General features: G+C 43.3%; 1 protein-coding gene across 2 annotated transcripts; it reads left to right on the top strand.

The window, feature by feature from the left end:
- LOC147890586 (transcription factor TGA2.2-like) lies at nucleotides 1–25,696 on the top strand. Of its 2 annotated transcripts, none has more exons than XM_087390185.1 (11): nucleotides 1–1,124; nucleotides 11,999–12,111; nucleotides 13,071–13,153; nucleotides 13,465–13,665; nucleotides 13,797–13,877; nucleotides 18,581–18,640; nucleotides 18,723–18,800; nucleotides 18,938–18,980; nucleotides 22,688–22,959; nucleotides 24,453–24,689; nucleotides 24,850–25,696. In XM_087390185.1, exons 1-11 carry the CDS (start codon nucleotides 1,039–1,041, stop codon nucleotides 24,994–24,996), a joined length of 1,401 nt encoding a protein of 466 aa, XP_087246311.1. In that variant the 5' UTR covers nucleotides 1–1,038; the 3' UTR covers nucleotides 24,997–25,696. The 2 variants fall into 2 exon arrangements, with proteins under 2 accessions (XP_087246311.1, XP_087246310.1); XM_087390184.1 differs by having other exon boundaries at nucleotides 18,723–18,815.

The following is a 25,696-nucleotide window of genomic DNA, read 5'->3' as shown; positions in this document are numbered from 1 at the left end:
GGCACAGCGGCCCCCACTCTCAAGCTCCCCAATTCCGTCACAATCTCTCTCCTTCTCGTGTGGACGCCCGCCTTCCCCGCGATCCTCATCCTCGCTGATGTGCGCACCCTCCTCGCTCATGCACCCACCAACAAGCCCCAGCGCTGTTTGCTCCAACCCTCCCTCTCCTCTTGCCGCGACGTAGTTGCTGTTTTACTTACGGCCCTCTCACTAAAAGGCAGCCGGCCGTCCGCAGTACACGGGTCCCGGGGAGATGACTGTCGGGAGTAGTTGAGAGGACCCAGGAACAGGAGGAGGAAGGAACCAGTTGATGAAAGGGGAGGGGCGTGCACCGTCTCGGTCGAAGAGCAGTTGGGACTGAGAACAGAGAAAGAGAGAGAGACTGAGCACAGACAGAGAGAGACAGAGAGAGACACTGAGCACAAAGAGGCAGGCAGCGAGCGTCATCGCGTTCAGCATGTAGTAGAGACAGAGAGAGAGAGACAGAGAGAGAGAGGACACTCACTCTGAGAGAGGCAAAGCGAGAGAGAGCTCGTTGCAGGGCTCATTTCGTCATTCTGTTCTCGTCGCATTTCCTGATTCAGTTCTCCTCTCCAAGTAGAATTGCTGGCGACTACGATAGCCAGGGAGGAAGACAGAGCGAGAGAAGAGCTTTAAGGGAGAGGAGGCAGAGCGCGAGAGGAGAAGAAAGGGAGAGCGAGCTTGCTTTCAGTAGAGCACATTCGCTGATCAAATTCCTCTCGCGTAAGAATTTTTGGAACCCCGCACCGACGCACACCAATAGCTCTCAGTGGGGTACTTCATCTACAGTGCTCCTTTTGTGCATCTCATCAGCGACAAAAGCCCACTTCCCCATTTCACAAGGCTTCTCCTCTCTTACCGACCTCACCTTCACTCGCAAACCATAAACCCACTTCCACCTCGCCCTCGTGAAGAGCTCCAGCTTCTCTCCTCACTCATATCCTTCCCTTTTCGTTGACTTCCGTGCCAATTTGCGTTCCCTTCCGCCCCTGAAAGAAGGCATGGTGGGCTGGGCTCATGGCTAGTAGCCGGCGGGAATTGGGAGTGTCAGCTGTTGGTCGCGGCATGCAGAGCTTCCCCTCGGCACTTTCGTCACCCTTCATGTAACTTTACTGCGTCTTCTTCCTCTTTTAGCTAATGGTTGTAATCTGGTGATTATTCGATCAGGTTTTGTGCATTTGGTGTTTGTCAATCCTCTCTGCAAGCCCTGGAGGCGTCGGTATATCTAGTTGTTGTGTGTAGCTCTTCATTGCTCTGCCGTGTGTTGCCCTCTTCGAGCTGCTGTCCGTGGGCGAAAGCCTTACAACCGTATGAAGAAGGTTACCAAATCACCATGAACTCTGCAGCGCTGAAGTACAAGTGAATTTACTATCGCCTTCTCTCGAATCTAGGTCTTTAGGGATACTTCTCGAACATGTAACTTGACTTCTCCTTAAGGGCACTCAGATCTGAACTCAGGAACGGCCTCGTTTTGGAGCAAGGAAACGGCCACTGGATGTATCTCTCGTGGGTGGTGTATACGGTAGCTGTTTTGATCTGTGCTGACCTCACACCCGCGTTGCCTTTCCGTCGGATAGCACCCAATTAGTTATCCGTTTCCTTAACAGACTTATGAAACCTTACTGTCAGGGAATTGTGTTTTTGTGCTCCTGGGTACTCTTGGTTTTCTCGGCCAGAAATATGCCCTGCGTGATGGTTGTCACACGGTGCTCCATCTCCTTCATGTCTTAGCCACTGGCAAGGATACTAACGGCCCCAAAGTTGGGAAGGCGAACGTCAAACCATAGGCAGGAAAGAGGAAACTATTCAATTTGATCAATGAATTTAACCACAGCAGCAGAAAAAGTAGGATACTTATTTTTGCGGAACAACAGAGCAGGAAGAGATGTGGTGTATGGACAAGAGAGAGAAGCTATTCCTGAATCATTTCCGTTTCATCTGGATGAGAGAGAGAGAGAGAGAGAGAGAGAGGGAGAGGGTTCTCCCCGCCAAGGAGCTAACAAGGAATACTTGAAGAGCTCACAAGTGCTCTTTGCTTTTGTCACCCAAAACTCTAAAACTCTCTCTCGTGTTCTGAGCATCTTAAAAGATTGACAGACGACATTGATAGCAAAATAAGACTTTGAGACTTTCTCCCCATGTACCACGTCACAGAGTGAACTGGGTTGTGTGACTGTTGGATAGTAAATTCCATGTGATTGTTTTTTGTGCTATCTTTCTTGTAGGAGTCTTTTTGCTGGACCTCATCATTTCGCTAGTAGCTTGTTCGTTTAGCAGGTCAGTAGATGAAGCTTTAAGCACAAACTAGGAGTCACACACAAAGTGGCTGACGCATTACGTACGATTGCCCACCATTCAAAATGTGGTGACAAGTTTTTAACAGATGAAGGAGCTTTATGCTCATGATGAAGATTTTGGTGAAGCTTGCAATGCTTATCAGAATCTGAGCATGGTAGATGCAGAACTGTGTACTTGGTTCAAGTGGATTCTTGTTTAGGCGGAAGCCTTTAAGTATTCTGAGAGGGTGGGTCACTTTGGGAGTGGATCGTACAAGATCATCGTAGTGTTCGATGCTTATACAAGGGCATTCAACTCTTGATCCTAAGTTCAATATTTTTACAATATGCAGTAGGTCTTCTTTCTTGAATAAGCACTCTGCCTATGGCAATAGAAATATACAAGCCAAATATAGGTGCCTTTGTCATCATTTCTATTTGCTGAAATGCATGGGCTGATATGGAGTCCTATTAACCCCACGATTCTCTCATCATGATGCTCATCAATGGAGCTGCAAGTCCTTGAAAAACTTCTGGTACACAGTCACCATGACCAAGCTAAAGACTGGTAGAGGCTGGAAGCCTTCGGCATAAGCGGATGCGAGAGTGATTTCGGAGGAATCAAGGATTGGCTATGTTCTTTGAGAGAAGCTTTGCACAGGAGCTAGGATTTAGAGATAGTTTGACATAGGGTCAGGGTTTGGAGATGTACACCTGGCGGAGGGGATTTTTTTGGAGCAACCACAGGGCTCCCTCCACCCAAGTTCAGGAGGAGGGTTTGTGCTTGGCCAGTTCATTGACGGACATAAATAGGTCTATAGAGCTTGATGCAAGACAGTTGAGGACTTCAATTTGTCAGGGTCCAATAGACAATGGTCTGGTCATCACTGGAGATCACGAATCGGTGACTCATTACGTGGAGGGCATTTGGGCATTTGAAGGACATTGGCGGGTACATGAGTCATTCTGAAGTACACGTCTTGTGGGTACTAGATTTGATATTGAATCTTACCTGCTCATAGATCATTGCTACTGTTATCATGTATTTTATCATTACCCCTATGCCTTGTGTTCTTGTTGACGATAGACTGTGTGCTCCCAGGCAAAGTGCCAGAGACCTTTTTAAAATCCTCAAAACAGCAAAGCAGCTCCCTCCCTCACAGTATATTGCCGTCTAAAATTCAGCAAGTGGGCCATGGTGTGAGTTTTGCGAAATTGTGCATGTCCTTTGGCTTCTTACCATTTTTGTTATCCATTTACTAATTTTTATTCCTATGATAGTGCTAAACAACTTTCCCATTGGAGGCCCAATCGTTTTGTTTTTTTCTTGCCAGACTTATTTGTGTTTGCTTTTAAACAAGGGCTTCTTCTAGTTCTTTGGGAAGCCTTGTTGTGATCCAGGAATTACCTCTTGACTTGCTTGTTGATCATCTTAGCATTAAGCACTTGCAGATCCTTTGCTTTTCTATGCCACTCCATAGGCATTTGCACCTCCACTTCTGTCCATAGCCTAAGATCTGCTGCTCTCTAGGTGTGCGTGCTGCTCTCCCTGCCTCAATCCTCAGCTGATGGGATGAGACGCGCATCTGCCCAATGGCAATCCTTCAAGCATGTGAAACTCCTCTGTCCTCTAGGTACTAGGGTCTGATGATCACTCCATCCTCTGATACTCTCAAGAAGTAGTCGTGGAGGAACTGAATCTTGGTGGGGAACTCTTGGTCCCCCCCCCCCCCAAAAAAAAAAGAAGAGTCTGCTACATATACAGTTAGAGGAGATCTAACCGTATGATACGATTGATCTCATCTCGCGGGATCAGCAAGAATGGTGCATTCAGGCTGTACTGAAAGGGGGGGAGCCGGTCCATTTGAATACCATGATTGGCAAACCATCTGGATATGCGTGCATACCGTGCTGTACTAGCCGTGCTCTCTGCTAATCGTTTGGATGATTCTAGTGCTAGACTTGGTAGTCTCCAGCTAGGTAGGGACCAAACCCTATGAAAGAGAAAGAAGGAGAGAATGAAAGTTTATTAAAAGTCTTCCGAAGACCAAAGGGGGTCTATGAGACTGAAAAACCCTGATACAATGAGCTGAGGGGTGGAGCCTCTAAACAGGCATCAACACCCATGATGAATACAAAAAGAAGTCCTCAACCATAACGATGTCAACACATAGAGCGAAGTCTCTGAGCTCATGGAGAGGACGTGGCATTTGAGAGCGAAGTGTTCTTTGACTCGATCCCCTTACAATCGCATGGGGTGCAGATGCGACCCTCTCTGGGTATGGCCTCCACTCGTCCACTCTCAATACGAAGCCGGTGTCATGAGACGTGGAATTGTCCGATAGATATCCTTAGGAAGTGGGCTAGGTGGATCCTTGCATACGCTGGTCGATCATTGAAGCACTTTGCTAATCCACAAGCATTGTTCTCTGTAAAAGTTGAGCTTCATTGGGTGCTCGCGGGGTGCCAACCGCATCTTGAACATAAGTAACTATAAGAGATCCTGTCGAATGACTTGGTTCACATCATGGTATGTGAGCGGGATGAAGGGGGCCTCAATGTTGTACTGGAAGGGGGGTACTTTGTCTATGTTGAGCCCTAGGCTCTCAAACCACCTGCATGTACATGCATCCCAACATCTTTGGTTACCCTCGATTGCCAGTGCCATGGATGAGGATAGGGCTAACCATGGTAGCCTACGTCACCTTGTAATTCAAGAGCCATACTCCGTGATGTGGTAGAGTTACATGATAACCTAGAATGTTGCACGCAGCCAAGACTATCTAATGTGGGACCGAAGGCTTACTATGGATCATCTGTGATAGCATGAGAACCTGAAGCCTCTCAACTCGAGACCAATCTATCTTTGATAGGTTTGGCCCTCAACAAGGGCTGCCATACATACCCGTTGGGTAGTAGTCGGAGTCAAAGAGAAGGGTTTTGGTCCAGGGAACTTGGATGTGAGAGTGAAAGCAATGCCGCTCGAGTCTATCAAGTGCGGTGTATCCCTTGCTTAGTCGGGCCTGTAGTGCTGGTCGCATCGTGAAGATTGGGCTAGAGAAAAGAACTCTTGGGTATATGTAGGATGCAACAATCTCCACCGGGGACCATCCAAATTGAAGTGGTCTTTGTGCATGGTTTCGTGGGATGTATTGAAGATCACGACTTTGGGTTTACCAAGGTTGAGCTTCAGGTCATGTGTAGTAGAAAGTATGAAGTGCGTGTAGTAGAAAGTATGAAGTGTGTCCAAGTGTTGCTATAGAGCCCTTGCTGACTGCTATGCTAAGCTAAAGAGCTCAAACAAAACTTCAAATGCAACCAAAAGCTGAGACTCAAAAGCCAAAACCAATCATCGTGGTGGCTCTCCAGTGGGTTGTGAAGATATCCCGGATCTGAGTCTGAAGCTGTCTTGCGCTATGACGGAGGACATGGTCCCCTTGATCTTTGGCTCCAATGGGCTATGTCAAGAGTGACGCCTCGTCTCTGGCAGTGTCCTTTGAGGAGAGCTGAGGTAGACCGGACCTTTGTCTTGTGTGCTTTGGTCACTCTTTGTGTCGAGAGGGAGAGAGAGAGAGAGAGAGAGAGAGAGAGAGAGAGAGGGTTTATTAAAGTCTTCGGAAGACCGATGAATCTATGAGACTGTGAGAAACGTGATACAAGCAAGCTGGAAGGGTGGAACTACTAACCGAGCATAAACACCCATGCAAAAAGCAAAAAATTACATGCTACATAGTCATATAAGAATAATAGTCCTCTATATCATCACTATCATCATCATCATCATCATCAGATCAATAGTCATCAGAATACAAAGTGAAATATGCTCCAATGCCACTGTGGTCTCCCCTCGTCAAGGTGGGGGAGCGAGAGCATAAAATCAGAGATAGAATGCTGTTGGCTGCTTGTGGGTGCAGGCCTGCGCTATCTCCTGGTTACATCGCTACGTCTAACAAGGGTGACAATAACCCTTGTCGGTCGCGCTCCCACTCTGAATAAGGAGGGAATGTCCCCAAGCGTAATCTGTGCGTCAACCCTTTGCCTGAGCTGTCGTGTCATTGGCTCTGGGTCCCGATCATGTCTGTGAAAATCCACACTTTTCGAGAATGCAAATGTGTGCAATGCATGCAGAATTTGAATGCCGGTTGGCCCTCCAATGGGGAAGAGCGCCCTCTTGAGAGTACTTGTTTCTATTTTGACCTACATGCAAGGTGGGAGAGAGATGATGGATGAATGCAATGTGGCAGAGAGAATGCAACGTGAGATTCACAATGAAAGGGTGATACCCTTTCATTAATGTCCCTTGAGATCACTCAAGTTCCATCTTCCCATTTACACCTACCCTTAGCCTATGACCCATGCATCTACCATTCAATGCACCTTAATGCACCCTTCCCTTCCTATTGCCCCTAGGACCTAGACACGTGTGTGCACATTTTTATTAACAGAATAAGTATCACATGTCCAAATTCGATGCCGTCTGAAGCAGTGGCTCTAGCTCGACTAGTCCTATCTAGTCAGATGATCCACCGCCATAACAAATCGGTCGGTGTCCATCATAAATACAAATACATGTTACACCATTGGCGTATACCATACTAATAATGTTTTAATGTCTACTAATCACAAATTAGTGATTTCTCTTATCATGACACTCCCTCGTGCTTGAATGGGCAGAAGTCCTCTTCTAGATCCTCGCTTGTCTCTTTCTCTTGCGTACGCTTCTCTTTTACTTCTGCATTTGCATCTCCTGTTCATAATCTGCAAATAATCTTCTCCTGGTAGTACACGATCTCTTCTGAATCCAAACTTAAATCTCATCTTTAAGTTCTGGTTCCTCTTGATGCTGAATATTCAAAATGCAGAAGTACCACTGCAGTGCCTCTTCAGTATCTCTTCATGCTCAGAATCCTCTTATGAATACTTAGCTGCTGAAATCTCTTTACAGTAACCTGCTCAATAAGCTTAAACACATTCTCAACAAATTGGTCAGTATTAAAACGATTCTCTCACCCAAATGTTTTCATTGAACTAGGTAGACCTTGGCTATGGATGATTTTGTGATGGAGAGCTACTTAGTCTATAGAAACTATAGACCTTCAATCTCTTTTTCCAACTCTTCTATTTCAGCCCTATTTATCTTATCGGACGCTCTACACGGAGGAGAAAAATATTTATTCTCTGTCCATACTCTACAATGAATATGCCTACTCTCTATTCAGTTCACACATCCATACACCAGTGTTGGCTTTCTATGTTCATCGTAGAGTCTTGGGATGAGGAGGTAGAAGCCTCACCCTCCTGCTTGGATGCTTTGCCTCTCCCTTTTACAGAATTGGTTTTGACAATTTTGGCTAATAGAGTAGGACATTTATGCCATGGATGCCCTGGCTTATGTTTCTTACATCCGAAACATTTTCCCTCCTTAATTAGCTTTTTCTTCTCATCGTCAGTCATGGAAGGAAATGGTATCCATCCAGGATGTGATTGGCTGTTAACATTTTGTACAATAGCTTTCTCATTTCCTTTGTTGAAGGGTTTACGCAGATTCAATTTCCTCTCGGCTATTTCAGCCAGCTTAGTGAGGTCCTTAAGCGTGGTCGGGTTAAACCTTTCAACCTCGTACCTTACTTTTGGGCTTAAGGCTGCTAAATACTTCTTTCTTCTATCTTCCTCACTCTTTTCGGGTAACTTCCTCACTCTTTTCGGGTAACTCTAGACAGAGTTTCCAAAATATGGCTGTAAAATCTGCATTACTCTCATCATTGAACTGCCTAAACCTCTCCCAACGAAAGGTTAGGTTCTCTTCATGCCTCGGTGGCATGAAAGTGGCTTTCAGTTGCTCCACGAACTTAGCCCATTCATGAATAGGCTCTTTTCCTGTTTGTGACAAGGACCACCACATTAGAGCATCCTTCTGCAGATGCAATGTGGCAAGAGCAAGCTTCTCTTGCTCGGTCTTGTCTTGATGGGCAAAGTATAGCTCAAAATGACGAATCCAATTGAGGATTTTGTCAGCCTCCCTTGCCCCATCATATTTGGGGAACTCAATTCTCTCTCGCGGTTGGAATTTGGACCTCTTAAAAGGGGTATACAACTCTTCATCCCCGAAGTTTAAAGTCCTCTTAGTCCCTAATCTTGTCATAATGGACTGCTCAATCATATTGCTAAGCTGAAAAATCAGCTTATCAATAGGAGTCTCCTCTCTTCCTCTTGCATCACCTTGTTCTTGGCTGGTCTCATTTCTTCTTTCATTACGAAAGGAGAACTCCCTATCAAGAGGTTCTTGAAGGAGAGACTGCTGTAAATCTATTTGTGGGTTATCATACTCAAGATGTGTATAACTCTCACCTAATCCATCCTCTTCAAGAGGTGGTGAAGGTGTTCTTTCTCTCTCTCCTTGGGGTAATGGAGGAAAAGGAATAAGTTCATTGTTATATGTCCCTTCCCCTTTCATTCTTTCCTTTTAGTAATACAAGAGAGAGAATGTCTTGCTGTAATTTAAAAAAAAGAGGTTTATTTTACAGCAAAAGTCAAGTGTTGTAGAGTTGGTGGTACTTATCCGACTCCGCTTCGTTTGTGTTGAGAAGACACTTAAAATGACCTCCTTTCCCTTCTCTTTCAAGCTTTTCTTCTTGTATTTCTGCTGTAAACTGGTATGCTCTGTTTGGGCTACTTGTTTTGAGCGGATTGGAGCTCTAGATACCGTTATAGGGGGTACTTGATGGGTGGATCACCCCCTTAAAATCTTATTCTGATCCGACTTTTCGTTGGGGAGAACGGGGGATCCCTTTTCCTCACGGTTCAAGGCTTTTAAGGATACATTCACATTTTGGGGCGGGGCGGGGGGGGGGGGGGCAATTCACCTCGTGAGGACACCCCGTTCACCGTTCAAGACCAGAAATTTTTAGAAAAATCCTTGTCTTAGAACCTCGGAGATCGGTCGGTCGTGATCGTCTTCCGCAACTTCTCTTGCGACTTCCGTCGTCCGCAACTGTCGCCCTCTTCTCGTCCCGCTTGTGGATCGTCACCGCTCTGATACCAAATGTGAAAATCCACACTTTTCGAGAATGCAAATGTGTGCAATGCATGCAGAATTTGAATGCTGATTGGCCCTCCAATGGGGAAGAGCGCCCTCTTGAGAGTACTTGTTTCTATTTCGACCTACATGTAAGGTGGTAGAGAGATGATGGATGAATGCAATGTGGTAGAGAGAATGCAACGTGAGATTCACAATGAAAGGGTGATACCCTTTCATGAATGTCCCTTGAGATCACTTAAGTTCCATCTTCCCATTTACACCTACCCTTAGCCTATGACCCATGCATCTACCATTCAATGCACCCTAATGCACCCTTCCCTTCCTATTGCCCCTAGGACCTAGACACGTGTGTGCACATTTTTATTAACAGAATAAGTATCACATGTCCAAATTCGATGCCGTCTGAAGCAGTGGCTCTAGCTCGACTAGTCCTATCTACTCAGATGATCCACCGCCATAACAAATCGGTCGGTGTCCATCATAAATACAAATACATGTTACACCATTGGCGTAGACATAATCACAGATTAGTGATTTCTCTTGTCATGACAATGTCTGGGTCTATAGGGGGGGAGCCTGTATGGTCCAGCTAGAAGGATTCTGTGATCATGCTCTGAGAAGAGTCTACCAGGGTATGCTCCTCCTAAGCATCTCTGATATGGAAAAGAGAGTAATCAGGATAGCAAACTGGAGCTATCTTTGAATAGACAATAGAAGCTCCCTCGAATCTCATAGTACATTGGGCATTTGAAAATAAAATGTTCCTTAGACTCAACCTCCTACAGGCCACATAAAGTGCATACGTGTCTCTCCTTGTGTAGACCCTTTGCCCGGCCACTCTCAATATGGAGTTAATGTGAAGAGACCCGAAACTGCCCCATAGAGATCCTCAGTGAATGGGGAAATGAATCCGCGTATATGCTAGTGGGTCAATAAGCCCCTCATCTGAGATATGTAGGCAATGATCTCTGTAGAAGTTGAGCTTCACTGGGAGCTCATTCAGTTCCAACCAGTTCCGGAATGTGTGTAGCTACAGAAGATCCTCATGTATGACTTGGTTAACCTCATGATACCGGAGTGGGGAAAATGGCACATTAATGCTATGTTGGAAGGGAGGAAGTCTATTCATGCGGAGCCCTAGTCGCTCAAACCACCTCACTGTGTGTGCAAATCAACATCTCTGGTCACTTGCAACTGATAGTGCCATGAAGAGGACAATGCTAGTCACGGTAATCTGCTGCATCCAAAGGTGCGATCCCCTTATGCCCTGACTTGATATAGGTAGGTGATGACCTGAAATGCTGCATCGAGCTGCAATGGAGATGATCCAAACTCAGCCTGGATGATCTGGTGAGGAACTGATGGCTTATTGCGAATCATCCATGATAGCATGAGAACATGTAGTCGCTCCACACGAGCCCGCTCGGTATTTGACAGATCCGGCCCCTAGCAATGGCTGCTATAGTAGTACGTACATTCGTGCTGGTCGAACTAGGGGGAAAATGTTACATTAATGCTGTACTGGAAGGGAGGAAGTCTAATCCATGCAGAGCCCTAGATGCTCAAACCACCTCACTGTGTGTGCAAATCAACATCTCTGGTCATGTGATAGTGCCATGAAGAGGACAATGCTAGTCACGGTAATCTGCTGCGTCCAAAGGTGCGATCCCCATATGCCCTGACTCCATATAGGTAGGTGATGACCTGAAATGCTGCATCAAGCTGCAATGGAGATGATCCAAACTCAGCCTGGATGATCTGGTGAGGAACTGATGGCTTATTGCGAATCATCCATGATAGCATGAGAACATGTAGTCACTTCACATGAGCCCGCTCAGTATCTGACAGATCCGGCCCCCAGCAATGGTTGCCATACATTCCTGCTGGTCAAACTAGGGAGTCAAAAAGTAAGCACTTCGTTCGAGGGTCTTGAAAGTGTGAGCGGAAGCACTGTCTCTCAAACTTGGCCAACGAGGCATATCCGTTGCTCAAGCGAGCTTGCATCGTTGGTCTCATGGTGAAAATAGGTCCGGAAAAAATAACCCCCAAGTATGTGTATGACGATACAATCTCGACCAGCGATCTATCAAAAGTAAAGTGCTCCCAATGCCCCGAGATGTATTGAAGATCATTACCTTGGTTGTACCAAGGTTGCCCTTCAGATCATTTGTCTCATAGAATGACTGTAGTGCATCTAAGTGCCTCTCGAGGCCCCGTGCTTGACTTGATCTTCCGGTGATTGCATAGGATGTAGATGGGACCCGAGAGAGAGAGAGAGAGAGAGAGAGAGAGAGAGAGAGAGAGGTTTTATCGTCTGGTGAGGCCGAATATGGATATGAGACCTTGGAGAGTCATTACAAAATGTATCTTGGAACAAGACATAATGGAGGTACTCCTACTGCATGCAGCAATTCTCAAACTAAGCTGGGCTTTTTGGCTTCGGAGCGCGTATTTTACAGAAACCCCAATAGCAACCCTCTTCTGAAAGCAATGCTGCCCTGTCCCTGCATTATGTGAGCAAGGCATATCAAATGCTGGTAGAAACTGGACATCCTGAAGGGCACACATTGTGTATCTCAACCAGAGAGAGAGAGAGAGAGAGAGAGAGAGAGAGAGAGAGAGAGAGAGAGACTTATGTTTTTTCTTATGGGGGAAAATGCAGAGACAACTTGGAAGCTAAGACAATTCGAGACTGTTCAGAGCTGTTTGGCGTTGGAAAGCTGAATCAGCGTGTCACCATTGGTTCGAGTGAAGTGTTGGAATTTGTTGACAAAAGTGAGAAGACCATATTCTTATTTGCCCCTTAGTCTATTATTTTCTTAGTGGTATATGTGAAATTGAATTGTTTGGCTTGATGTATAATGCAAAAGGGCTGTTCCTTAGGATATTCATGTGCATCTCCCTTCATGTCCGGAGTGTCCACAGAAACTCAGTATGAAGACTTTGTATAAATGGATGCTCAAGGATGTGTGGGTGTGTGGATTTGTATGTGTGAAAGCATATGTTTATACTTGTGCACCAACTGTTGGGTGCTGATGATGTCAGTGGGGATGTTATAGTAGCTAGTCCCTGCTATGTGTGATGGAGTTTATGGTTTTCAACGTTATGAGTGACTATCATGAGATTGAAACTGCACTATGTTGTGTTTTTAAAGGATGAGTTTGGGCATGTTCCTGGATTTATGCATCTGCTACTGAATTTTGTTTTCAATCTCTTGTGCTGAATCAGTCTGATGTGCTACTTATCTTGAATGGAGACGAGAAAGTTTCCTTTCTAGGTACCTTTAGTGAGCTGTTCTGAGGGTTTCATGAAGAAGCTGACATGTTTGAGAATTTCTATTTTGTGATATGGATGCTGCAAAAGAGTAGGGATTGCTTTGATCAGCTTTGCCTATGGATATTAGATAACCTACATTGAAATGGGGTATTTACTAGTTATTTTATCTTGTTTATGGTTTGATATAATCATAAGTTGGGTTTGTAGTGTCATTTTGATTGCTTATGGTACAAGTGGGGTGGTACAGCATTTCTTGTATGTTCTGCTTGAATAGGTGGTACAGCATTTCTTGTATGTTCTGCTTGAATATTGACACTTGTGGGTTTAATAGGCTATATCAAGTCGTGGACAGGCTATTTTAAATTGGAGACTTATCCTAAGCTCATGCATGATGCATTATCACCGCTTTGTATCTGACTTTATGTATTTGTATTCATTGGAATTGTTCTCTGATGTAGATCTATTTCAGACAAAGACACAGCATACCTCAGGTCCTAGCATACTGCCTGCTATCCCTCTTCGATTTGACAGTGCACAGGAGGTAATTAATGTTGAGCTTAATATGTTGCATTTTTTCTGCCGTTGTGGACAATGGAATTCAATAAACTTTTATATTCTTATAGGATAAGGATAAACTGTCTTAAACATCCTATCTCTATAACTTACAAAGATTTGTTTTTCCTTTTTACTCTGCTTTGTTTCATGGCTCTTCTAAGCCCGCTTCTTCCCTTTGTGTCTTTTTCTCTCTCATTGTTCTTTCATGCATTTTACAAAAATTGCAATTTGGAGTATTGAATGTATTCCAACCTTATGAGGGTATGCATTTATTTCTTGGTGCTTTACAATGATCAGGAACATCATCAGTCATCTCAGGTCAGTTCTTTGTCAGAAACTACTGCAGACTCACAATCTGCACATAACAGACGTTCAAGCCACAACACCCATATGGGCTTTGAATCACCACCAGGCCGTCACTACCAGAATTGGGCTGATAATAATTCCAGAGCAGAAACTTCCACAAGTATGGAAGGAGAGGCTAATAATGATAATAGGGTGAGATTAGCTTCTTGTGGAATATTACTCTCTTACCTAAAGACTTAAACACAGTGATTGAACATTTCTGGAAGGTATAATGGAAAAGATGTTAAAATGTAATGTTCATCTAAATATTTTCCTCTGTGCAGCTGGAGAATGGGAACCGAAGGGACATGATGATGGTATCACTATCTTCGGATGCAGAGAAGGCAAAGACTACAGACTCTAAGGTAAATTGCTGTTGAAGTTTGATAGAGCATAGCGTCTGGATTGATTTACAGAGGATGGAAAATCAAGGCATACAGACTTTCCTTGAGGTTATGTTAGCGAACTGTTGGTTGGAACAAAGTTATATTTTTAGGAGACCAGGATGTCCCTGGCATTGAAGCTCTTGGTTCTAGATTAATAATTGTAGCATTTAGAACTATGTTTACAATCACCAGAGGTGCTCCAAGGTTTATGCTGTGTGCATTGTAGGCGAACATTTTAATTGTTGCATCTATGGAACTACATCAACAATAATTTGAGGTGCTCCAAGATTTATGCTGTGTGCAAAAAATGTTTGTTTTGAAAGGAAAGAAGAATCCTGTCTCAAAGCTTGGAAATGGTGGAGGGAAGCGAGGAGGTGCAGCATCCTCATAAAAGCTTTGTCACAAGCCTCAAGGAGGGGCTTTGGATAAAAGTGCTTTCAACAATTAGGTTTAAGGTTGATGTTGCAATGTCGTCCGCATCTATAATTGGGTGCATGTTACAAGTCCCAAGTTTACCATGAAACTAGTGGCGCAAGCACGCTTGACCAAAGGGCACACATGTGTACCGACAGAAACTCAGTAGGAAGACTTTGTATAAATGGATGCTCAAGTATGTGTGGGTGTGTGGATTTGTATGTGTGAGAGCATATTTTTATACTATGGTCTACACCCACTGTTGGGCACTGATGACGTTAGTGGGGATGTCATAGTAGCTAGTCCTTGCTATGCATGATGGAGTTTATGGTTTTCAACCTTGTGAGTGACTATCATGAGATTGAAACTGCACTATGTTGTGTTTTTAGAGGATGAGTTTGGGAATGTTTCCTGGATTCATCTAGGTATATACACATGTGTACCGAGTCTAGAGAGACTATTTTCAAGCACACCTATAGCATGTGAGTACAAAATCAATTCTCTTTGATTCCCTCATTTGACTATCACCCTTATATGTAGGAGCATTTTAGGCAGTAGACCTCAGAGAGGACGAGTGGATTGGTTTTGGGGGACTACAGGTCATTATGCTATCTCGCATGATTCAGGGGAAGGGATCCTCAGAGAGGACGAGTGGATTGGTTTTGGGGGACTAAAGGTCATTATGCTATCTCGCATGATTCAGGGGAAGGGATGTACTCGGCATGATATCATTTTGGTATAGTTTGCTCTGAGATCTCTCTACATAAATGCTTCATTCCAGATCATCACCTACATGGAATAAGTCAAGCATTTCAGCTAGATAGATGCTAGCCATTAGAGACTACCATGGAGGGCCCTCGCATCATGTATAGAAGTTTGTTCCATATGGAGTGAAATCCCACTTCGTAAAAGACAGCAAAGACACTCTCTTTTCTCTCCCTCTCCCCCTCTCTCAACAGATACACTAGGGCCCAGGATAACACACTGTGGACTAATTCTAGTCACGGTGGGCGTCCCCACTGAACACATGTGCATACATAACAAATATAAAAAAATATATTTATTCTTTGGTTGACCGAAGTCAATGCTTGTGATTATAATTAAGAGGCTTTGACCAAGGGTCGAGGTGCCTTAATTATAGTCAAGTCTCTTTAACCGAAGTTAGCACAACTCTCCAACTGAAGTTGGCACATCTTGGTTAACCGTAGTTAACCCTCTTGACAATAAACTAAGTCTCCCCGATCGAAGTCAGGCTTACTTGACCAGAGTCAAGTATCTTTGACCGTAGTCAATTCTTTGACCTATAGAAAAACTATTTTGACCATAATTAACCCAGATGGAAAAACTCTTCAATTATGATCAAATAAATGGTCAACTGTACTTTGACTTAGGATATTTACATTGTGGTGACATCAACCATGGTACCCATTAATTGTTAGCGCTTTGCATGCAAATAACACACTGTGGACTAATTCTAGTCACGGTGGGCATCCCCACCGAACACATGTGCATACATAACAAATATAAAAAACTCTTGATGGTTCCGATTGTAGGATATGTCTATTGACTATTTACCACCATATCAGTATGCCCTAGACATCCCTGTTGTGCGTCTGACATAGCAAGAGACCCATCAGATCGTCCGTGATGACCTATAGCAGGTATACATCTACAGGACATGGATATCTCCTGCCATATGGGCGAAGATGGACTTCTACAGGGGAGCATTTTCTGCCCGACTCAGGATGGCTTAATTCAGGCATTAGGATACCTATACATCCATCTCTTCCATTCAGTATGGATTACCATGGGCCAGCTCAGGATCTCAACTTATAGATTTCAGATTGAGGCAGGTCACAAGATTGCAGCCACATGACACCGCAGAGACATTAGGTTGTGCACCATTTGTGATACACACGAGGCTGATATCGAAGAGCATCACTTGATGTGGTCCCTGAGGCATTATGAGATACGAGGGAGATACCAGTGCCTTTTTTCCCATGGATACACATACATCATGAGAGTCATTGACTACTCATACCAGAGATGTGCCGCACTCTTGTTACATGAGGTCACTGGACGTAGGTCTAGGCTCATGAGACCTGCCCAGGACATGGTCCTAGACTGTAGGAGATGACATACTTCTTCATGAGAAGAAATGGATGAGAGATGTGGGGATCAAGACCTTGATTTCAGGCATTCCAGGTCAGCAAAAAAGTGGACATAGGCACAACGACCAACTTTCCTATTCGAGGCACCATTTGTAGCATCTTGGCGTTAGGCTGCCTTACGCCGTCCATAGGCACATCCTACAGAGAGCAACAGATCTTAGGCATGTTTCAAAGAAACCGCAACTTGAGATGGGATCCTAGTCAAGCTTATGCCTAAGGCATGATGTAGGACACATGACAGGAACTCCTCGACACACACAGTTTCTTTTTTGCAATTTCTAGTTTCATCAATAGTTCTTTCTTAGAATTGTCATCCTCTAGCTCCCACCATGTGGGGTGCTTGATGATTTCAGATTCCATGGTCTCATAGGCTTTTTTGGCCTTCTACTGGTGTCAATAACAATCTCTATCTATCTATACATACGTGTGTGTGTGTGTGAGAGAGAGAGAGAGAGAGAGAGAGAGAGAGAGAGAGAACACATAGAGGCATGGGTGTATACTGGCAATCTTGAAGTCTATTGGGTCATGTCGATTCTCAATGCTCAAGTAGAGGCATGACAAGGAGCATCTTTGTTATCACTGCCATGAGCTAGGGCATGATGAGTGTGACTTAGCAGATTCTACTTGGGTGTGGTTAACAAAAAGATCCACAACTTTTGAATAAAATTGCACAAGTACATTCGATGTAGGATGAAGATAATTGGACTATGTTTTGATTAACATTCTCCTTTAGTGCTAGCAGCTTTATCACAGCTGAGTCTGCCCTTCACTTCCAGAGCTTAGATAGAATCTGAGGTCAAGAAACTTTGTGAAAATTATGTGCGTGTGTGTGTAATGTGTGAGAATACATTTTTGTATTTAGTCTACACCCTACTTTGGGCACTGATGACATTGGTGGGGCTGTCATAATAGCTTGTCCCTACTATGCATCATGGAAGTTCATGGTTCTGAAATCGTGGATGATTGTCATGAGTTAACTGCATTGTTTGTTTTGCTTTTAGAGGATGCAATTTGGGCATGTTCCTAGATATATAATATCAGGTGTTGTATGCGGGGATGTGTGTAAAATGACGTGTGCAGCTTCAATGAAAATATTGAAGAAATAGAGAGCTGAGACAAGAAAGGAAAAGTTATGGTGTACATTTTTGGCCTGAACAATAATGTGAAATTATTGAAAGCAAGTTAATGGCAACAAAAACAAATGGATGATGTAGATGCAGGCCAGAAGTCAGTGGTTTGAATGCAAAGGCCACTTCAAAGACTGTTGGCAATTGTATAGACTGAAGGAAGCAGCATAAGGGGATGCATCTAGTTCCCCTGAGAATTTGTCAATGAAATGAACGTGCCTTAGTCATGCAACTGTAAGTGTTACTCTCAAGAGTAGAGCTCTTGACCTAGGTATTACTGCGATGGGGGATGAAGACACCTTGACTTTCAAATGGCTATTGTTTGATTCTGGCTACAAGCATCTACTGTGAATCTGTAGTTTGAATGTCTCCACTGTAGGTTTTCTTGTTTCTGCTCGTTTTTCCTGGAACACATTTTGGTGTTTAAATTGTATCTAAAATTTACTTCTTCGTATTCAAAAAATATTTGCTTTGAGCTGACTTTGCTGTTGAGGATTAGGTCTTTAGTGCTTTTCTTTTGTTTCTGTCCTCATTTCATCTTCGAAGCGTGAATTTATCTTTGGCGCACAACCTTTGATTTTTGTGCGCATTATGAATAGTAAAATTGAAGACATCTAGAGCATACCATGTTGTGCCTTTTGTCTATTCATACTGTCCTGTTCTTAATGATTTCTGATGTGCGAGTGAGGATTTTTAAATGGTGAGGTACTTCTAGGTACATAACATAGTCCTTGTTTTGAACCTCTATGTAGTGAACTCAGCTTGATATCAAGAGCATTTGAGTCTGTATGTTTTTGGAATGAAAAAACCAGAGTGCTTGATTACTAATGGAGGCTCTATCCAAAGAGACAACATGATGCATATAGTCCTTTCTTGTCATGCATGGCAAAGGTTCTAGTGAATGATTATCTCATTCAAGGTATGTTGACAAATCTGTTATGTTTTCAATTGGATGTCTTAACATTTTTAGGTACTCAGGCGATTAGCACAAAACCGTGAAGCAGCTCGCAAAAGCCGCTTACGAAAAAAAGTAAGCAAGCTTGCAATGCTGCTGCTTTGTTTTCTGGTCACACACAAGAATTGGAGAGTTCTGAGAATTGCCCTTTCTGCAGGCTTATGTACAGCAGTTAGAGTCGAGCCGTGTGAAGCTTAATCAACTTGAACAGGAGCTTGAACGAGCCAGACAACAGGTAACATGGGCGCAGGTAAATTTGCTCTGGAGCAACCTTTTTAATGGACAGGCATGATGAAAGGGAGAGTGGAGTTGTAGCTTGAGCATTCAATCTAGTTTTTGGAGATTATTCACTGACATTATTTCGGATTACAGGGAATGTACATGGGGGGATCCTCTGGAGATCACAGTCATCCAGGTATGGGGGGTTCTGGTTCTGGCAGATTTTAGGTTACACTAGGTGGCATTCTTTGTTCATTTTTGGGTACTTTAGAGCCAGCTTATGGTCACCTGCAACTGGTCGTGTGCTGTTGGTTTTGTATTTTTCTAGGATTTTCACATGTTGGACTCGCTTAAACCATTTTTTTAGTTTAATTGTCCATTTAATTCATGTGCTGGTGAGAAATTAGGGGCCATGAAAAAGAATTAAATCTGTTTCAGCCTCTTGTATTTTCATCTCTAAGGAGGGTTTGTGAGTTCTTTTCTTCTGGTTACTATGCTTCCTCTTTGCAAATGTTTTGTACCCTTAATCCACCCAAGCCATTGATGCAATCTTAATACGTTTATTCTATCTATGTGCATGGTTGGCTTTTGAATAACATTCAACTGTGATGCTTTTGAATGATAATAATTGCATCATGTTCCATCTTTCATGGTCTCTCTGCCTTTGCACTGCATTGGTTAGTGAACACTGTGGGGATGCCCCACAAGGGACTAGGAATAGTCCAAGAACTACAATGCATGCATTTGACTAACCTCTAATGGGTTAGTGTTGGATATTTTTTGTGCAAGGTGTAGGACTTTGAAGATTGCTTGATTTCCCACTTTTTAAAGGGAAAAGCAGTGCCCCATTTAATGTAGGGTCCACTTGAGTTAAAAGCAAAAGGCACTTGACTTGATGGAGAAAAGTGCTTGCTTTTGGAGAAAGCCTAGCTTTCTAGGAGAGATCGCATATTCTAGGCAAGAAAGCAAGTCTAGCTTTTAGAAAGAATATGCTTTCTAGCTGGCTGGCCTAGTCTATAAACTAAAGTCATTTAGGCTCTCAGTCATATTGAGACATCATTGAGTTTCCTGCTTGCCGTTTGGAGTTCCTTCTAAAAGTGAGATTCACTCCAGAGTGCAGTGAATTGATTTCCCTTGATGCATTTTGGTTTCCAGCCAGTCTGGCCTCGTTTTCTAAGGTGCCATTTAACCTTAGGCCACGTCTTCCTGGTGGAAGCTGTATTGAGGTTTAGTTTAAGGTTTCAGTGGTATCAGAGCAAGGCTTGCCACTTCCTTGGTGGACACTCGACGATGGCTAGATACCGTCACCATGTTAGAGTAACCTTGGAAGAGAGGAAAGGTATGCCATGTAAAGTGCCCACGCAAAAAGGAACCTCAACCAAGTAATGCAAGCATACAAACTCTCAATAAGCCTTTCACACTCATAAGAGAGTCTCATACCTGCAAGACTTCAAGAAAGCAATAAGAAGAAGAGGACACAAATATGTACACACTCCATGCTAGCAAGCACCAAGTGTAACATCAATTTGTTGAAGCTTTTTGTTTAGTTACTAGCATATTCAGAATTGGCTTTCTTAATGTGTGAGCTGAAGCCCTTGTCCCACTTTGGGTCTGATGCATCAATTTCAAGTCTTTTATATAAGGGCATTATTTCACCTGTGGAAAACGAGAACATCAAGGGCGGGATATATGCATTTTGTGTACACTATCACCTTCTCTCCCCACTTCCCCTCCCCACATAAAGAGTATTTACTGTTTAATTACTGATTTACCAATAGGCTGAGCTACGATTGTTTTCCCAAAAAGTTGACAAAGGATGATCCCTTCCTGTAGATGGAGATTGAGAGAGGTAGATTGCTGCTCTTCTCCGTCTCTCTGTGTGAAGCCCAAGAGGGCTGCTGTGCTGGAGCTGTACTGATGGCTGCAGGGGCTGATGCTGAACGAGGAGGAAAGGGGCCCTTTATATAGTTTTTAGGGCTGCCTGCCTCCCTGCTGACCAACTGGGTCTTTGGATCAGCTGATTGGTCTACATACCCACAGACTGACCCTACTTCTGATGTCGGCTGATTGTCATGTGTCATTGCTGACCCCTGGTACTTTGTACTGTTACTGATGTCAGTGGTTTACTCCTGGTCTTGTATGATTCCTGGGCTTTGGCAATGAAGAGATTTGGACTACTTTTTGATTCAGTGGTTTACTGTAGACTTCACAAGTAGCTGTAGCTTGAATGAAGAGATTTGGACTACTTTTTGATTAGCCTTCTCCTTTAGTGCTAGCCTTCGTCATGGCTGAGTTTGCCCTTCACCTCCGGAGTGCCGACAGAAACTCAGTACAAAGACTTTGTATAAATGGGTGCTCAAGTATGTATGGGTGTGTGGATTTGTATGTATGAGAGCATACTTTTATACTATGGTCTACACCCACTGTTGGGTGCTGATGACGTCAGTGGGGATGTCATAGTAGCTAGTCCCTGCTATGCGTGATGGAGTTATGGTTTTCAATCTTATGAGTGACCCTTGTGAGATTGAAACTGCACTATGTTGTGTTTTTAGAGGATGAGTTTGGGAATGTGCTTGGATTCATCTAGGTATATACTCTTGGTCTTGTATGATTCCTGGGCTTTGGCAATGTGGTGTTCGACTGTCTCCATGATTTACTGATAATCTCGATGATGTGATTTCCTACCTTGACGCATCTCAGCGGCTATCTAGATGGCTGAGATCAATGGTCATCGAACAATCTCGAAGCCAAGGAATGAAATGAACGAGACTCCCCCTTTTACGTCGTCTTTGTTGATCATTTGTGTTTTTGGTACTACAATGCTAGCAGCTTTATTTCAGTTTGATGTTAAACTCTCTCCAATCAACGTAGGAGGCATTCAAAACACTACTGTTGTGTCTACTGATCTTTTGTTGAGCTATGTTCCTGTGCTGTGGATTCCATTCTAATCATCCCAGGGCGGTTCCATACTGTTTCATTCAAGCAGACTGAGAGAACTTACGAGGTTCATACCTGCTTCGTTCATAGAAGAATCTCTATCTCGTTTAAGTCTAGTGTGACTTAGCTCCATGCAATGTACATGTGAAGGTTCTGAATTTATAGTCTGTGGTCAAAGTAGATAAATATGCGAATCCAAGAGTGAGGGATAGATAGGTAAATCCTAGAGTGAGAGATACATTACCTACTCGAAAGGGTGATATCATCAATTATCCAATCCTCTATGTGGGTTTCTAGCTCCTGGTCTTTGCTTAGAGGTTCTGCTGGTTTCGTTTGCTGGATTCTCAAGTCCTTGAGAAGAAAGTAACGAATTTTTCTTTTATAAGGAGAATTGAAACAAGGGATCTGTGCTCAACTACCTTGAGTACTATATGTCATGAGATAACTTAGCGGTGTCTTTAGGCCTTAATGTTTCTTTGGTTTCTTCACGATCTTATGGTCTTTGCATAGAATTCTGCTTGTTTCAGTCGCTGGAATTCGCAACTCCTTGAGAAGAATTTGTACTTTGTAAGGATAATTGAAACAAGGGATTTGTGCTCAACTAGATTGAGTACTATGTGTCATGAGGTAACTTAGAGGTGACTTTATAAGCTTTATTAATGTGCTAGCTCTCAATGCTTCCTTGTTTTCTTCACAATCCTGCTCGTCCTTTTGTAAGGGGGGATTGAATCAAGTGACCTGCTCTCAACTACCTTTAGTACTATATGTTGAGAGGTATTTAGAGCTTAGCATGTTCTCAGAACTTTCAAAAAATTTTAAGCGAGGGTATCTTGTGTACGAAACACAAGGTGAACATGCACCAGATCAAGCACAAGTATTCTGGATAGGGATCTTCCAGTTTTCTCATTTTCAGAGGTGGCAGCTCAAAGTTATTGAAAAGTCTTCTCTCTTTGTCTTTGCTATCAGGGGTTGCTGCATTTGATATGGACTATGCACGCTGGGTCGAGGAGCAGAATCGGCAAATCTGCGAGCTGCGGTCTGCCTTGGCTGCACATGTGACAGATAACGACTTGCGGGTACTTGTGGACAGTGGTACTGCACATTATGATGAACTATTTCGTTTGAAGGGTATTGCTGTGAAAGCAGATGTTTTCCATATTGTCTCTGGTATGTGGAAAACACCAGCAGAGCGTTGCTTTATGTGGATGGGTGGATTTCGTCCATCGGAACTGCTGAAGGTCTCTCTCTCCCCCGCGCCCCCCCCCCCCCCCCCTCTCTCTCTCTCTCTCTCTCTCTCTCTCTCACATCAGACTTTTTTGCATGCCAAAGATCCCCAAAAATGGCTTTCCTTAGTGTTTCTCTTCCCCTCTTGTCTGCGATACATACATACGTGTGTGTGTGACTTTTGCTCTGAGGCTTTATTTGTAAATTTTTTCTTTGTACTTATTGGTGGGTTTTTACCTCTTTTTGGGGTTTCCCACATAGAAATAAAAGATTTCACTAAAAAAAAAGTGTGTGTGTGTAAGATAGAAATCACAGGGTCTTTGGTGATCCCACCTTCCCTAAATTTAGTTTTTTTAAAATCTCTCTATGACAATCTTTCTTTGATTGTCTGCAAACCCATCTGCAAACCCATCATATACATCATGCTGTCTTCTTGTCATGTAATGAAATATTCTGATGATGTGATATTGAGCTCCCCGCTTTGGGGACTCCTTTTCATGATATAGAATATTAAGGATTTCACCCCCCATTAAAAAAGTGTGCGTGTGTGTGTTGCACATAAGTACATACATACATTTTTATGTACACGTGCATGTGTGCTAGCGCATACCACAACACATAGACATACATTATATGTATGTATATATGTATGCAGTTATATGGTGTATACAACCACATGTGTAAGTATGCACTTATATGTATGTACGTATGCACTTGTGTGTTTGTGTGTGTACTTGTGTGTTTGTGTTTGTGTGTTTGTGTGTTTGTTTGTCTCCATTCCTCCTCTTCTTTCACTGGACTCGCTTTTGGGTACTATGGACCATTTGGACTCAGAGACTGCATTCCAGGATGGGTCAACAGTTTCCTCAAGCATATATTTTCTTCAGAATGTCCCTCAAGCAATCCTTATATGACAGTTTTGCTGCAAGGGACTTGGATGCTACTAGCCTTGAAGTGTTCTCTATCTGTTTTTGAGTTTTTTACATTGGGCTCTAGTTTGAAGGTTAATGTCAGTGTGTGGGAGACTTCCCATCTTGTAAATTTATGAGAATATAGATACACTGGATTTTACCAAAAAAAGTGTGTACTGCTTCAAAATATCTATTTGCTCGTATTAAATGCATTATCTCCTCCCAGCAAGCATGTTAGGTAATCTGTTCTAGCTGTGACTACGTCTGTCGTGTCAGATCTGAAATCCATAATCTTCTGTGTAAAGGAGGGCCTTGAATTGGTCATTCATAACTGCATAGCTAGGATAATTGCTTTATTCATTTGCTTCTGTTGATGTATTGCTAGTCTCCCCAAATCCTGCAAATTTGATGCTTCATGTTGCTCATCCAACTGTAAATATGGACAGTTTCAAGCACTGTATTTATTGATTTGAGGGGACTTACTGTTATTATTGAATTACTCTCACTGCTTTTTGGATGAAGGTGAACTTTGCTCTTAACCTTTATTGTGGAAAAGATGGTACTCATCTCTGACATCTTATCTTGAATCATAGCAGATTCTTATTCCACAGCTGGAGCCACTTACGGAGCAGCAACTGTTAGCTGTCTGTAATCTGCAACAGTCCTCACAGCAGGCTGAGGATGCATTATCTCAAGGGATGGAAGCCTTGCAACAGAATTTGGCTGATACACTGGCTGCTGGCTCTCTTGGAACTCCGAATGTTGCAAATTACATGGGTCAAATGGCTATGGCCATGGGTAAACTTGGAACACTTGAGAACTTTGTTCGTCAGGTCTATTTCGTGAACCTTATCCAGTGTTTTGGTATTCTGTGCATCCAGATTGGCTAGAGCATCAGGGAAATCAATATTTGTGGTAGGACTTGATAGATTAAAAATTTCCTGGGAGATGGCGAGTTTTGATTGTATCCTATGGCCTCGTGATTTGTTACAGGCTGACAACCTCCGGCAGCAGACACTTCAGCAAATGAATCGCATTCTTACAACTCGACAGGCAGCAAGAGGCCTGCTTGCTATGGGGGACTACTTCTCTCGCCTTCGTGCTCTCAGCTCTCTCTGGATAGCCCGACCACGAGAGTGAGACCCTAATATCGTTTCTTCGTTAGGTTTAGATAATGATTTACTAGGTGGTTAGTCCTGCTTCTTTTCAAGCCTTGCGTGGAAATCTTCTCTTGTGTTTGAAGCTATCCTGGAGTGAGGCTTGTTAAGCTGCAAGGGTGATGCCAAACTTGTGCCACATCAAGTTCTGGTTGTATCATTAATGGCAATGATTTGGAATGATTCAGTACTTCTAGATACTAGGTGTAACATAGTGTTGAACTGTTGCTTTCTCTAACTACAAATGGTAAACCTGAGAGGTAAGCTTTAAAAGGTTATTGATCTTCTTTGTGCAAGGCATGAGTCAGAGAGAAAGGCATCTCCAAGGCTGTTGGCAGTGGGGTCGATTGTTTAAGCATATGTGAATAAACAGGACATATCGTGGTGCCATTGATGGCCATGTAAATTTATCCCAGATAGATAAGTACCACTGAAATGCAGGCTGGATTAGTGATAGTATGAGAGTGGAAGAAGCTGGGAAGGAGCCTTCCTATTCTATAAGCTGTTCATGTAAATTCTGTATTCTTAGTCTTATTTCTCTATAGATTTATGTTGAGCAACAATTTGTAGGCTCTTCTGAAGGTAGTCCTTGGTTTCTGCGAATGACATGAGATGCATTTCTTGTATTCTATTTCCACTAGCTGCACATGCTAAATTAATAAGATGGATGTTCTTTTTCTCAA

This window comes from Dipteris shenzhenensis, chromosome 19 (assembly GCF_047967505.1).
Source record: "Dipteris shenzhenensis isolate YYH24624 ecotype China chromosome 19, Dip_SZ_1.0, whole genome shotgun sequence".
Taxonomy (NCBI): domain Eukaryota; kingdom Viridiplantae; phylum Streptophyta; class Polypodiopsida; order Gleicheniales; family Dipteridaceae; genus Dipteris; species Dipteris shenzhenensis.
The sequence above is the reverse complement of the archived record's forward strand: the minus strand, read 5'-3'. Positions and strand labels throughout refer to the sequence as shown.

Coding starts and splice junctions, on each gene's coding strand:
- LOC147890586 (XM_087390184.1), top strand. CDS start 1,039: ATGGCTAGTAGCCGGCGGGAATTGGGAGTGTCAGCTGTTGGTCGCGGC. Junction 13,878..18,580: donor CAAAGACTACAGACTCTAAG/GTAAATTGCTGT, acceptor TAACATTTTTAG/GTACTCAGGCGATTAGCACA. Junction 18,981..22,687: donor TGGAGATCACAGTCATCCAG/GTATGGGGGGTT, acceptor CTTTGCTATCAG/GGGTTGCTGCATTTGATATG.